General features: G+C 41.5%; 1 protein-coding gene across 1 annotated transcript; it reads left to right on the top strand.

The window, feature by feature from the left end:
* The first annotated feature begins 4875 nt into the window (after positions 1–4875).
* On the top strand, positions 4876–11811 carry aurka (aurora kinase A). The gene is given in 9 exon segments (NM_001141638.1): positions 4876–5030; positions 5188–5256; positions 8118–8541; positions 8625–8664; positions 8827–9018; positions 9338–9476; positions 10005–10153; positions 10340–10514; positions 10983–11811. Coding segments are annotated over 8 exon segments (1365 nt in total). The 5' UTR covers positions 4876–5030; positions 5188–5190; the 3' UTR covers positions 11163–11811.
* Positions 11812–15071: the final 3260 nt, after the last annotated feature.

A 15071-nucleotide genomic window follows, 5' to 3' on the forward strand; every position in this document is an offset into this window, starting at 1 on the left:
CATATCAGAGGTTATTGAATAAATCCTGGGGATACAATCACCTGTCCCTTTAACAGACAGAACAAGAACCGTTTCAACATGCTGCATTTGATACCGTTTTCCCTGCGGAAAGCTGCACCTACATTAAGAATGGTATGGCGTGGTTGGGTTTTTTTAATACTTGACAGTGACATATATTTATGTGAAATCACTGACAAGGGGGGAATCAAATGTGAATTTGGGAAGAATTAACAGATAAGAAACGTGTGGTTGAGTCCTCACTAAATATTACTAATGGTTATTCTTCGGTGCCTCAGAAGTCTGACCCTCTGCCAGCACAAAATGTCTGTGTTCTCGGAGTGTTCTGACCCCAACAATGAATGCATTTAACGCACATACTGTACAGAAGAGAGGGCTCGTGCTCCGGGCCCTCCAGTAATGTTCTGCATTCTCTCCCAAGAGTCAAACTAAGTATTTTAAATAATACAAAAGAACTGTTTTGGTTAAATGTTCTGTACTGCTGTAGTCTCCAGTATGTTATGGAAATGTCTGCTATGTTTGACGTATGGAGAGAACATATTATTTATTTTATTTATATAGAGTGATGAATGTGTTTTTAATTTGGTTGTAAACAATGGTATTTGTTGTCAGTGGTACTTACTGCCTGGGATGTCCAGTATATATTCTAGATCGTAACGCTGAGGAGATCAAATGCCTCTGCTACCAACTGTCTAAGGGCCGGTTTCCCATACGCAGATCAAGCTTAGCACTGGACTATTTATGTTTTTTTTTCTTCAAATCCAGGACTAGGTGTAATCTGTGCAAACCGGACCTGAATGTCATGGGTCTATGGTGAAAACTTGTGTTGTCGAGGGCGATACGTCAAGGAAAGATGCTACAGTCAGTACGTGTGATGTATGCATTCCAAAAACCAGGCCAGTTTGCATTCTCAATACAAATGTGTTATGTTGCCAGTCAGTTCTAATATGCTTTAAAGTGGTAATGTAAGATATTCTAGGTTTGTTATTTGTCAGTGAATGTTCTGTTCTGACATGACCTGATGTTAGAACAAAGGGACATGTTGATCGTTCTGACGTGACCTGATGTTAGAACAAAGGGACATGTTGATCGTTCTGACGTGACCTGATATTAGAACAAAGGGACATGTTGATCGTTCTGACGTGACCTGATGTTAGAACAGAGACATTGTTGATCGTTCTGACGTGACCTGATGTTAGAACAGAGACATTGTTGATCGTTCTGACGTGACCTGATATTAGAACAGAGACATTGTTGATCGTTCTGACGTGACCTGATGTTAGAACAGAGACATTGTTGATCGTTCTGACGTGACCTGATGTTAGAACAAAGGGACATGTTGATCGTTCTGACGTGACCTGATGTTAGAACAGAGACATTGTTGATCGTTCTAACGTGACCTGATGTTAGAACAGAGACATTGTTGATCGTTCTGACGTGACCTGATATTAGAACAGAGACATTGTTGATCGTTCTGACGTGACCTGATATTAGAACAGAGACATTGTTGATCGTTCTGACGTGACCTGATGTTAGAACAAAGACATTGTTGATCGTTCTGACGTGACCTGATATTAGAACAGAGACATTGTTGATCGTTCTGACGTGACCTGATGTTAGAACAGAGACATTGTTGATCGTTCTGACGTGACCTGATGTTAGAACAGAGACATTGTTGATCGTTCTGACGTGACCTGATGTTAGAACAGAGACATGTTGATCGTTCTAACCTTCAGACATATGTGTAAGGAGTAATTTGTGGGTGTTTTTTTATTATTTTAAACCCATATTTAGAATAAAATAACTTAACTCTACACCTGCACAACAATACAACTTAGTTGGTGCTGAAATCATAATGGATTAAAATGCTTCTGTAAACTCAAGTTCCAAACGGTCAAACAGAAATGAAGACCAGCTATGTTGGTTTACATGAAAAAAATAAAGTCCTCTGAAATATGCGTTTGCTTTTACATTGTTGTTTGAGCTCAGATAAGCAATTTAAATGTCTATGATTGTAGCTACATACATTTATTGCTCTACTTTGACAAAGATTTGTGGAATAGGGTTTTATGGCAAAGCTGTCTGCACTTTTCCTAGCCCTGTCTATTTTGAGCAGCCAATATGCCTGCATTTCCATTTTTATTCTTAGGGAGGAAAAGAGGTTGAGATGGCGGCAGATGATGCCCTACCACAGCTCTAGGATCAGATTACCCAACGCCCAAATCCTAACCTTGAGATAATTGATGTACTTTTCCAAGGCTGCAAACCGCCAACTCTAAGGGTAGAGCTCGAAAATTCAAGCCCCTTGGGTGCTGCCATAGTTACACTAGAAGTGCCCATCCAAGAAGGCTCAAGGTCATTGGCCACAGATAAAATGACGTCAAATCAAGTTATATCTACCGTAGCTTTGATTGGACTGATCATGTCAACATCATACTTCAAAATCTTAGCTAACAGTCATCATGAATCAAGTTGACAATCTACTGGCAAATCCTTTTTAATCCTTGTCATATGAAGAGAAATTATAGATAAAATGTAGCGGTGCTCATCGGCCATTGGACATAAACATTACACCAGTTGGAAATCGCAAATTCAACAATGAGTGGTTTGGAAGGAATCTGTGGCTAACTGCAAGCATTGCAAAACAATCATTAGCCTGCTATATAGTGGAGTGGCTGTGTGGTCCCAAGTCTAACATTAAGGGTCTCTTTTCCTAGTTTAAAATGATAAACATTCAACATTGGCCATACTGTCAATGAAGCATGATTTGCGCCGCGCTCAAAACAACTTAACTCGGAACAGCAAAATCTGACTTTGGTGAGTTCAAGACAACTGGGAACTTGGGGAAAAACGAGCTCCAACTGGGAAAATACGTTTTGAACGGTCATCCAACTCGGAATTGTAAATCGGGAACTCTGACCTCTTTCTAGAGCTACGACCTGAAGATCAATGACGTCATCATGATTCAAGCTTTTTTCTTCTTCTTTGAGTTCCCAGTTGTCTTGAAAGCACCCTAAATCCAGAGAATGCCAGACTTATGACAAAATTTGTCCATGAAGGTCCGCCGCACCACCTTCCTGTTCAAGTGAGCACAGTACATGAAGGTGAGTCCAGAAATGTATTGTATGCTGCTGCATAAATGATGTAATATGCCAGGGAGATATTTATACTGTAGCTAATAAAGTAACACTAAGTGTATGTTGTGTAGTAAGCTGTTACCAGCCCATGTGCCTCACCCTAATAATTTGGTCTATTTTCACCTCTTAATTTCGCCTACTGTTCTGACTTGGTTGTGCACATGTGGCCTGTAACCTGTTTTAGAGAAATGTAAAAGAAAAAAACATTTTGTAAGAGCTTTCATTGTCTTTTTATTTGCCCCCTCTTCATTTATCCTATGGTTCTGACTTGGTGTACAGGGAGAACACTGAAAGAGCAGCCCATGTTCTGAATTCTGTCACTGTACATTTCAAAAGTGCTGAACAAATAGTTATATTGACTACGTGTGTCCTAGCTCGCTCATTAATGTCTTAATTTAAATGACTGATTGCCTCTTATCCGCTTGTCATCCCCATATGCCATAGTTTGTACATCTCAATTGTCAGTAGAAACCACATTTGTCAGCCATATCAGTTATTTTTAAAGCAGTAAATCAGGCTGAATGAACTGTTTCGCTGCCAGACAAGGCTCCGCTGATAGCCGGGTGTAGCAGTGGTAAGGTTTTGGGACTGCTGTCGGGACATCTTTATGTAGGTCCTAACAGTTTGTGGGCACCATTTGGCACCGTTATAGTGCAATTAATGTATTGTTTAGTGTTGTGTGGTGGCTATGCTGGCATGCATCCCATATTATTTTATTTTTTGCCCCACCAAGATTTACATGCCAAAATCGCCGCTGAACATGGCAAATACCCCGTTTATCAGTTTAAAGTGCGGCGCATCACCCCATGGTATCCGTGAAGGCTGCGCACATCAGAAATATCAATGAAACATTATAGTTCCTACACGCCACTTTCTATTTTCCAATAAAATAGGCCTTTTATAGGCTGTGTTGCTTACCATGTTGTTGTCATGTTGTGTTGCTACCATACTGTGTTGTCATGTGTTGCTGCCTTGCTATGTTGTCTTAGGTCTCTCTTTATGTGGTGTTGTGTTGTCTCGTCGTGATGTGTGTTTTGTCCGGTATTTATATGTTATTTATTTTAATCCCAGCCTCAGTCCCCACAGGATGTTTTTTGCCTTTTGGTAGGCAGTCATTGTGAATTTGTTCTTAATTAACTGACTTGCCTAGTTAAATAAATGTAAGTAAATAAATGGGCATCAAGCTCATGTCGGTCCTCGAGAACGCAGCCGTAATCTTCCTAGTAGGACTCGACAATAATGAGGTGTAGTGTATGTGTGTGCACATCCGTTTCAACGTGTTTTGGGAGTTGAGCAAGAGTCGACTCGTACGACTCCAACCACAAGATTCGGAGTCGACTCCAAAAAATCCTAGAGTCGTGCACCACTAGTGGTAACAAGTAGAAACCCATCTGAAATTCCCAGATTGCATTTCGAGTACCACGTTATGACCAAATCTGTGTTAGCCAATGGTTATTTGGAAGAGGGTCGCCCGTCAACCAATCACAGGCCTTAGCGTTTTTAAAGGCATTTAAAAGAGGGATGTTTGAAATTAAACAAGACGCAGTTAGCGAGTCGGTGTGTGATTGACTAGAGTGCAATGTGCCTTTTTTTTAGTTAAACTCTAGTTATCCAGATGAAATATTACTATAGCTACTAAACTCGTGGTCTGATAGCAAATATCGAAATACTATAGAGCTGACGTTTTGCTAGACGAGTTTTTTTCCTTTGGAATCGCGATATCTGGTTTGGTTGACTTGCTAGCTAACGTTAACGAGTTGGCTAACCCGTGCATCAGTTTGCATAACTGAGAGTCAACTTGACCAATATTCTTCAATACACGACGTGAGAGAAGTCACTGCTGGGTTTTTTTGAACCGTCGTAACTAAGATTTCGGTAAGTTTAGACCCCCATAATCAAATATGAACGCTAACGTTAGGCATACTGAAGCTAGCTAGCTAACGTTAGCTATCAACGTTAACTAGCTTGCTACTTTTCTTTTGGCTAACTTGGCTAAATGCGCTAACCACATTTAAAAAATATATTTCTACAGAATATGGATGCTGCTAGACTCAAGTTGGCGAAGGACTCGAAGCTTCAGAGGTCTGTGTCTGAACACAAGGTCAGTTCTACATTCTAGTTAACAACTTTTTGTCATGGAAATCAACAGGATGTAACGTTAACTAGCTGTGAAGACAATCCTAACCCCGTTGTTCGTATCACCTGATTCAACTAACTAATAATGGTCAGTGTTGTACTCTTTGAAAATAACTAGCTACAAATTTACCAAGAAAATACCAATTAACTAATTCTAGTGTGAAGTAAGTTGCACTAAATTTACCATTAAGAAAAATCGATGTTACTTAGCTAACGAAAGTTACTCTATACATTAATGTTAATATAAATGTGTTAACTGACTTGCCTAGTTGAATAAAATAGAAATTGCTGGTCTGACGTCACATCCAAACTACTTCGTGAGAAATTGTTACTGTAATCTGAAGTGTCATAGACTACAAATTTGAAAGAACAGGTCACTTTGGACTCATATTTTAAGTGTAATTTGGCTTATTAAACTAAATGTTTCAAGTGAGAATTAGTCAGGTTTGATAACGAAATATAAAGGTGACTATTGCATTGATGTAGTGTAGATCCAGTAAGCAACACTGCTATATGCCAATGTATTTAGCGTAGGTACCAGTAAAGGGGGTTACATAATCACGACTGAAATGTGTCTTCCGCATTTAACCCAACCTCTGAATCGGAGCCAATCAAAGTTTAGATATTTATAATTCATACAGCCCAAATTTGAAAGAACTAAAGCTTAATCTCATGTGAAATGACAACTTTACTTACAACCTTTTTATGTTTGGTCAAATGAGTACTCAGGGCTGGGCTAAAAGGATACTGACTGTACTGTTAAAGCATGTGGGTCTTCCTAATAAGCCCATGTCCATAAATCAATTTAAATGTCCAAATGTTGACATTCCTTATGTTAGATCAACTTCTAAAATGTATTGTTTATGTGAAGTTACTCATAATGGGGATATCTAATTGTATCCATAGACTTGATGAGTTGGTTCAAAACCCTGCACCCTCACTATCCCTCTGTGGCTAAAAAATGTTGTGCATACATTTTTTTGAAAGTGGGTTCACATTTGCTGTACTATTACATTTTACTAATTGTCTTCCTTAAGCCTGCTGTTGTATTGCAAAGGTAGTTGGACCAAAAAAACATAACCACCTGGATGAATGAAGGACAATGTCCTAACCACATGAGTAGTCAACTTGTCCCTCTTCCGATTTGTCCTCTACTTGTAGGTGTTCTATCCCTGAAATACTTCAACTGTAATCTTAAGGGCATAACTGTAGATTGAGTATTTTACTTAAATTAAATCTAAAGAAAATGGATGAGTGCTTAGGTTCATTGCATATTAGGGATGTCAACACATGATCCCAATGTGTTTCAATGCAAACAGGGCTTAATGGGAGCATACTGGGCAACAATGGATTTATGGAAGAAAAGTACAAAGTGACACGTACTCCAAATATTTGGGAACCAATGGGCTGGGTTATAAACATGCACTAGACCACAATATTATGCCAATTTTAGTATTGAGCAGTATTTATTTTCATTCTGTATAGAGGGGTCTTTGTTTTTCTGTACCTTTGAAGCCCATCTGATAATGTCCACATTAAACGGCAGCCATGTATAACAATGAAAGTGTAAATTTAACAGTTAAATAAGACATGTGAGCTTGACTTCTGGGAGGGCATTACCTTGTAGCCTAGTCGTTAGGGTGTTGGGCTAGTAACTGAAAGGTCAGATTAGGAATTTGATCCAGCAACAAGGTAAATCTGTCGTTTGGCCCTGAGCAAGGTAATTAATCCACTGTTCCCTGGGTGCTGATGTCACTTAAGGCAGCCCCCTGCACCTCTCTGATTCAGAGGGCTTGTGTTAATGTGGAAGCAACATTTCAGTTGTACAACTGAATGCATTCAACTGAACGTGGCTGCCTTAACCGATATCCACGTCTTTGGTGCCCGGGGAACAATGGGTTAACTGCTTTGCTCAGGGGCAGAACGATGGATTTTTACTTTGTCAGCTCGGTGATTTAATCCAGCAAACTTTCAGTTACTGGCCCAATGCTCTAACCACTAGGTTACCTGCTGCCCCTCAACAGGCAAGATGCTTATTAATACCCATGTAGTATATCATGTGCATATCAACACCTCTTAATTTTACATTACCTATGATCACTTGTCTGAGAATGTACAAAAAATATCTGGAAAATGTTGCTATATGGACATATATCTGACATTGGCCACTACTAGGAATTTACACAACTGTTTAACATCTATGGATTGAACCACATGAATTGGTTACAACATTAAATGGCAGTTTTTTAAATCCAAAGCTTGAAGGGGGCTGTAGGGTAAGTATACCCTTATCTACTATAAACACTACCTAGTTGAAGTTAGTTCAAATAACACCACGCTAATGATGTTAGTGGCAGGTAGCCTAGTGGCTAGAGCGTTGGACTAGTAAAGGAAAGGTTGCTAGATTGAATCCCAGAGCTGACATGGTACAAATCTGTTCTGCCCCTGAACAAGGCAGTTAACCCACTGTTCCTAGGACGTCATTGTAAATAAACATTTGTTCTTAACTAACTTGCCAGCAACATGTAGTTGAAATGCATTCAGTTCACTACTCAGTTCATTTTGCTACATGTTTTGTGGATGGCCTTGTATAAAAGCCTGCATATCCTGTGGGAATCATTGGCCAGGCTACATTATCACTAATGTAACTAAAGAAACAGGAAACTGTCATTCTCCTAAATAGGACAAGTCATGTGTTGACCCAAACCATTGACTGAAATATCTAGCATGCAGCAACCTTTTTGGTTGCATAAAGCAGTGTGCTGGTATCCTTTCTGTGTTGTCTTGCCTTAATAGTACTCATGACTTCCCTCCCCATATGTTTAGCTTACCAATGATGGGCCGAAGCGTGTTCCCGTGTCCCAGTCGTCCAGTGGTCACAAACCTGTGGCCTACGCCACGCCAGCCCAGCGCGTTCTAGGGCCGTCAAATGGGCCGCAGCGTATCCGGCGATCCATGACCCAGAAGCCGGAGACCACAGTCCCACACACCAAGACCACACAACCGCAAGCGGGTTATCAGAATGTGAATCCTGTTCATCCCCAGCCTAAACCGCAGTCTCAAATACAGAGTCTGAAATCTGTTAAAGGGCCAGCTCAAACCCAGACCCCCAAACCTGTCCAGACCCCCAGCCAGTCAAAGGTTCAGACCCTAACCCAGAACCAGCCAAAGAACCACACCAATGCTTCGACTCCTGCAAGTTCTGAGCCAGCCAGAGCCACTGAACAATCCAAGCAGGAAAAGCCACAAAGTAAGAACCAAAACATTTTGTAATGGTCAGATTGGATGGTAGATATTCCTTGGTCCACTCTTACAATTGTTTTGTTTGTTCAGATAAACCTACCAAGAGTGAATCCTCAACTGCTTCTTCAAAGTAAGTGCAGGTGGTTGACTGGGCATTGAATCGGACCTCAGCAGACCAGATGTTATGATTCTGTTCCAATGTCACTGCCGTAGAATGGGTACAATGCACTTCTGCCTCGTTACTGTGACGGTTTCAATGGTCTAACTGACTTGGCTGATCTTCCTATTGTAGGAAACGCTGGGCCCTGGAGAACTTTGACATCGGTCGTCCCTTAGGGAAGGGTAAGTTTGGCAACGTGTACCTGGCCAGGGAGCGCCAGACTATGTTCATCCTGGCCCTCAAGGTGCTCTTCAAGAAGCAACTGGAGAAGGCCGGGGTGGAGCACCAGCTACGGCGGGAAGTGGAGATCCAGTCACACCTCAGGTGGGTGCTGATCATGCTGTCCTAGCTGACATTCAGATGGTCTGACTGGTGGTTGCCACTGCCAGGTCTGTTTAGTGCTTTAGTCAACTTTTGTTGGGGCATAACAAGGAACAGCCAAATGAATAAAGATCTTCAATTGAGTTTTACAGTAATCAGTCCTACATACACGACAAGGCATTGAGTGGTTGACTAGTAGGATCAAATATTTTCTGGCCACCAGACTAGTCCTAGTATCATCCCTGTGGATGAGTAACACATCAGCTGTATTGTAAAACATGACATTAATGCACTGATTAATTCAGCTTTTTTTTTTTCACAGGCACCCCAATATCCTGCGTCTTTATGGTTACTTCCACGACACGGCTCGTGTTTACCTCATCCTGGAGTTTGCTCCTAAAGGGGAACTGTACAGTGAGCTGCAACGATGTGGAAGCTTTGATGAGCAAAGGAGTGCCACGGTAAGGAATTAATTTAATTTTTTTACTTTGAGAATAGTTTATGGAATTATTTGAAATGTGGCCTGCGATAGGCGTAACGCCAACCACGAACATGGCACCAGTAATACTATGACCTTTGAACGGTTTAGGCTAGACATGGGCAGTTTCCTGCACAATAATGATTCTGCCGTTAAGCTGTGCAACCACAGCTGTTTGTCTGTAGGACACTCGGGGACTGAGTTGCAGTGATCTAATTATCAAGATCAACTTGAGTGTGTCTGCTTTCCACTACCTTGACACTTCAGTCACTTCAAAGCCTACAATAATTTGAATTCAAATTAGTCAGGACTGGATTTGCCAGGTCTTTGTAGTCCTAAATGCCCTTAAAATAATTTTCAGATTATATTATCAAAAATAAATTACATGTTTGGTGAGAAAATATGAAACCTCTTAACATCACGTGCTGAGGCTGCAGTTCCTAAATCTTCCTCATGCGGCTCAGATGTTTGGACACCCTCAGCCTAAATTGAAGCCATTCTGTTTCTCCAGTACATAATGGAGCTGGCGGATGCCCTGAACTACTGCCACTCTAAGAAAGTGATCCACCGGGACATCAAGCCTGAGAACCTGCTGCTGGGGGCCAACGGGGAGCTGAAGATAGCCGACTTTGGCTGGTCGGTGCATACACCCTCCTCAAGGTAACCCCTCCATCCATCAGTCTCCCTTGGCAGTTTATTTGCGAATTGAGATTGTGTAAGGACATTGATGTGAAATGAGTTTGCTTTTGCAGCCAGAAGCATTGCCATGTGGAATAAGGAAGTTACTTTCCATCTGCTATGTTTCACCTTACTGAATATACCCCTGAACTTCCACCCTCTGTCCAGGAGGTCGACTCTGTGTGGAACTCTGGACTACCTGCCTCCAGAGATGATTGAGGGCAGAACCCATGATGAGAAGGTGGATCTGTGGAGCCTGGGGGTGCTCTGCTACGAGTTCCTGGTGGGACGCCCTCCATTTGAGACAAAGAACAATGAGGACACCTATCGCAAGATCTCACGGGTCAGAACTCACTAACGTTATTTTATGTAGATGCTTTACAATTAGGAAGAAAATAACTTTACAGTAGTTGTACATGTTGATTCAGCTTTGCTCTTATTGGTTTACGTTTAGATCACATTGTGTTTGTCACATACTTTGTAAACAACCGGTGTAGACTTACGGTGAAATGCGTACTTTAAACCATGCTTAGATGACTTCATCTGGTGCTCAGTTGGTAAGAGCTTAGAGCTGGCTGTGAATTGGTCTCTTCAGCTGTTTGCTATTGGTTGACAGTCTTCCATTAATCCATACACTATTGATTCAACTTGACTAGTTTTATCAAAATGTGGAACAGTCTTTCACCCAGTTTAAAACGCGGTGCTGGCGACACCAAGGTCGTGTTTATTTCCTGCATGGCTCAAGTACAGACTAATATGTAGATGTTATATACCTGGAACACAACTCTGAATCCACCTCTCCTTCTTGCAGGTGGAGTTCACTTACCCAGTCCATGTTAGCGCCGGCAGCAGAGACCTAATAGACAAACTGCTGAAGCACAACCCTCTCCACAGGCTCCCTATCCAGGGTGTCCTGACCCATCCCTGGGTGGTGGAGAAATCTACCAAGACGCCCACCGCCATGTCTCACAGCCCAGAGCAAAACAAATGAGGACGTTGCATGGAGTTTCAGACTTCCTGGTTGGAAGTTTCCCAGCACCTACACAATACTGTGGCCAGTCGTGTTCATTAAGGCACGTAACAGTCATCTTTATTGGACTGCTTCAGTCATTTAGTTTGGCGTCTAATGAACCTGACACGTGCTTAATGCTTGACTATACTGCTCACTGCTATGGATAACTTTGCTTTCTTCTCTGTGAATGTGTTATCTGGCGTCTTGATGCCCTGCTGTAATTTCTGCTGCCTTTTCTATGGCATTTTATCTTTGTAAATATTTTACTGTTTTGTTAGTAAAATTATGAGTATTTTATGGTATTTACTGTCATTACTTGAATAAATATGTTGGTTTGACGTGTGGCAGTGTTCATGAGGGATAGGAAGTTACGATGCCAAACTTGCAATGATGCATCAAATGTGCAATTATTTTTTTTTACTTTGTGGTAGCCCAATCTAATGCACAGGTTATATGGACAACTACAGTACATTTAAGTTTATTTTGTTCAAGTCCAGTAGCCAGAACACTTTTCACTGGTAATGGCACCGCCCTTGATTGCCACTAGATGGCGTACCACTCATTCTAATGAACCAGCCATATATTAACATGACTGATCCGGAGAAATAAAGAATTTGCTTTAACTTTACATTTTCATGTGACTACTTGGTCTGTATGTTACATTCACTTAATTCCAATATAATTTAAAAATACTATGGAACGCAGTCTTTGTGTTTAATCACAAAGGCATAATTATTCCATGGTTGGCTATATTTTCCAATTATAGCTCGACGGTAAGCGACGCTTTTCTTAATCATTCCCTATTCCTCGTCGCTGTACTATACCGCTACGTTCAGGTGTCAGTGTGGTTAAAATGGTTGCTCATTCAACACTTGCTTTTAACGCTCCAGTTGGTTGAGCGTTTGCGTGACGAATTTAGTTTGGCATTGGTCCAATATTCCTTATCAGTTATGCCGTTAAAGATTTATTTTAATTTGATTGTACTTAGGGACGATCAACCATACCGCCACTGGTGTGAATTTGAAAGGCAACTAAGCTGAAGTCTGTTATATGTAACATTTCCTTTAGTCGTTTCTGTGAATCTCGCTTCTCAGCTCAAATACTTTCATATGTGTACACCCCTTCAAATTTGTGGAATTGGCTGTTTTGGCTACACCATCGCTGACCATGTTTTTTTTAAATTAACCTTTAACTAGGCAAGTTATTAAGAAATTCTTATTTTCAATGACGGCCTAGGAGCAGTGGGTTAACTGCCTTGTTCAGGGTCAGAACGACAGATTTTTACCTTGGGATTCAATCTTGCAACCTTTCGGTTACTAGTCCAGAGCTCTAACCACTAGGCTACCTGCCACCCCAAAGTAAAGCACACAGCCATGCAATCTCCATAGACAGACATTCTCAGTAGAATGCCCTTGCTGAAGAGCTCTGACTTTTGACATGGCACCATTGGATGCCACTTTTCCAACAAGTCAGTTGGTCAGATTTCTGCTCTGCTAGATCTGCCCCGGTCAACTAAGTGCTGTTAATGTGAAGTGGAAACCTCTGGAAGCAACGAAGGCTCATCCATGAAGTGGTAGGCCACACAAGCTCACAGAATGGGATCACCATGTGCTATAGCGTGTAAAAAGCAACACTCCCGAGTTTCAAACTGCCTCTGGAAGCAACATCACAAGAACTGTTCGTCGGGAGCTTCATGGAATGGGTTTCCATGGCCGAGGAGCCGCACACAAGCCTAAGACCACAATGCCAAGTGTCAGCTGGAGTTGTGTAAAGCTCGCTGCCATTGGACTCTGGAGCAGTGGAAACGCGTTGTGATGACTCATGCGTCACCATCTGGCAGTCTGATGGACGAATCTGGGTTTGACTGATGCCAGGAGAACACTACCTGCCCCAATGCATAGTGCCAACTGTAAAGTTTGGTGGATGAGGAATAATGGTCTAGGGCTGTGGTTCAGGCCCCTTACTTCCAGTGAAGGGAAATCTTAACCTCTCTAAGGTAGGGGGCAGTATTTGCACGGCCGGATAAAAAACGTACCCGATTCAATCTGGTTATTACTACTGCCCAGAAACTAGAATATGCATATAATTATTGGCTTTGGATAGAAAACACCCTAAAGTTTCTAAAACTGTTTGAATGGTGTCTGTGAGTATAACAGAACTCATTTGGCAGGCAAAAACCTGAGAAGATTCCTTACAGGAAGCGCCCTCTCTGACCATTTCTTGGGCTTCTACACTCTCTTTATTGAAAACTGAGGATCTCTGCTGTAACATGACACTTCCTACGGCTCCCATAGGCTCTCAGAAGGCGGCAAAACGCTGAATGATGTCTTTGCAGGCCCTGGCTGAAAAACAGTAGCGCATTTGGATAATGGTCGATCAGAGAACAATGAGACTGAGGCGCGTGCACGAGGCGACACCATGTTTTTATTTTTTCGTCTTTGAACGTAAACAGGGTTTCCCGGTCGGAATATTATCGCTTTTTTACGATAAAAATCGCATAAAAATGTATTTTAAACAGCGGTTGACATGCTTCGAAGTACAGTAATGGAATATTTAGAATTTTTTGGTCACGAAACGCGTCGGGCGCGTCACCCTTCGGATAGTGTCTTGAACGCACGAACAAAACAGAGGATATTTGAACATAACTATGGATTATTTTGAACCAAACCAACATTTGTTATTGAAGTAGAAGTCCTGGGAGTGCATTCTGACGAAGAACAGCAAAGGTAATCAAATTTTTCTAATAGTAAATCGGAGTTTGGTGAGGGCCAAACTTGGTGGGTGTCAAATTAGCTAGACCCTGATGGCTGGGCTATCTACTCAGAATATTGCAAAATGTGCTTTTGCCGAAAAGCTATTTTAAAATCGGACATAGTGATTGCATAAAGGAGTTCTGTATCTATAATTCTTAAAATAATTGTTATGTTTTTTGTGAACGTTTATTGTGAGTAATTTAGTAAATTCACCGGAAGTTTGCGGTGGGTATGCTAGTTCTGAACGTCACATGCTAATGTAAAAAGCTGGTTTTTTATATAAATATGAACTTGATTGAACAAAACATGCATGTATTGTATAACATAATGTCCTAGAAGTGTCATCTGATGAAGATCATCAAAGGTTAGTGCTGCATTTAGCTGTGGTTTGGGTTTATGTGACATTATATGCTAGCTTGAAAAATGGGTGTCTGATTATTTCTGGCTGGGTACTCTGCTGACATAATCTAATGTTTTGCTTTCATGGTAAAGCCTTTTTGAAATCGGACAGTGTGGTTAGATTAACGAGAGTCTTGTCTTTAAAATGGTGTAAAATAGTAATATGTTTGAGAAATTGAAGTAATAGCATTTCTAAGGTATTTGAATTACGCGCCACGGGATTCCACTGGCTGTTGAGTAGGTGGGACAATTTCGTCCCACATACCCTAGAGAGGTTTTAAGGCTTCAGTATACAATGACACTAGACGATTCTGTGCTTCCAACTTTGTGGCAACAGTTTGGGAAAGGCCTTTTCCCTGTTTCAGCATGACAATATCACCAAGCACTAAGTGAGGTCCATACAGAAATGGTTAGTTGAGATCGGTGTGGAAGAACTTGACTTGCCTGCACAGAGCCCTGACCTGAACCCCATCTAACGTCTTTGGGATGAATTGGGACGCCGACTGCGAGCCAGGCCTAAGCACCCAACATCAGTGCCCAACCTCACTAATGCTCTTGTGGCTGAATGGAAGAAAGTCCCTGTAGCAATGTTCCATCATCTAGTGGAAAGACTTCCCAGAAGAGGGGGGGGAGGGGGACAAACTCCATATTAATGCCCATGATATTAGAATGAGATGTTCGATGAGCAGGTGTCCACATACTTTTGGTCATGTGGTGTAGTCAGACAGCAACGCCT

Source organism: Salmo salar, chromosome 12, assembly GCF_965601325.2.
Source record: "Salmo salar chromosome 12, fSalSal1, whole genome shotgun sequence".
NCBI lineage: Eukaryota > Metazoa > Chordata > Actinopteri > Salmoniformes > Salmonidae > Salmo > Salmo salar.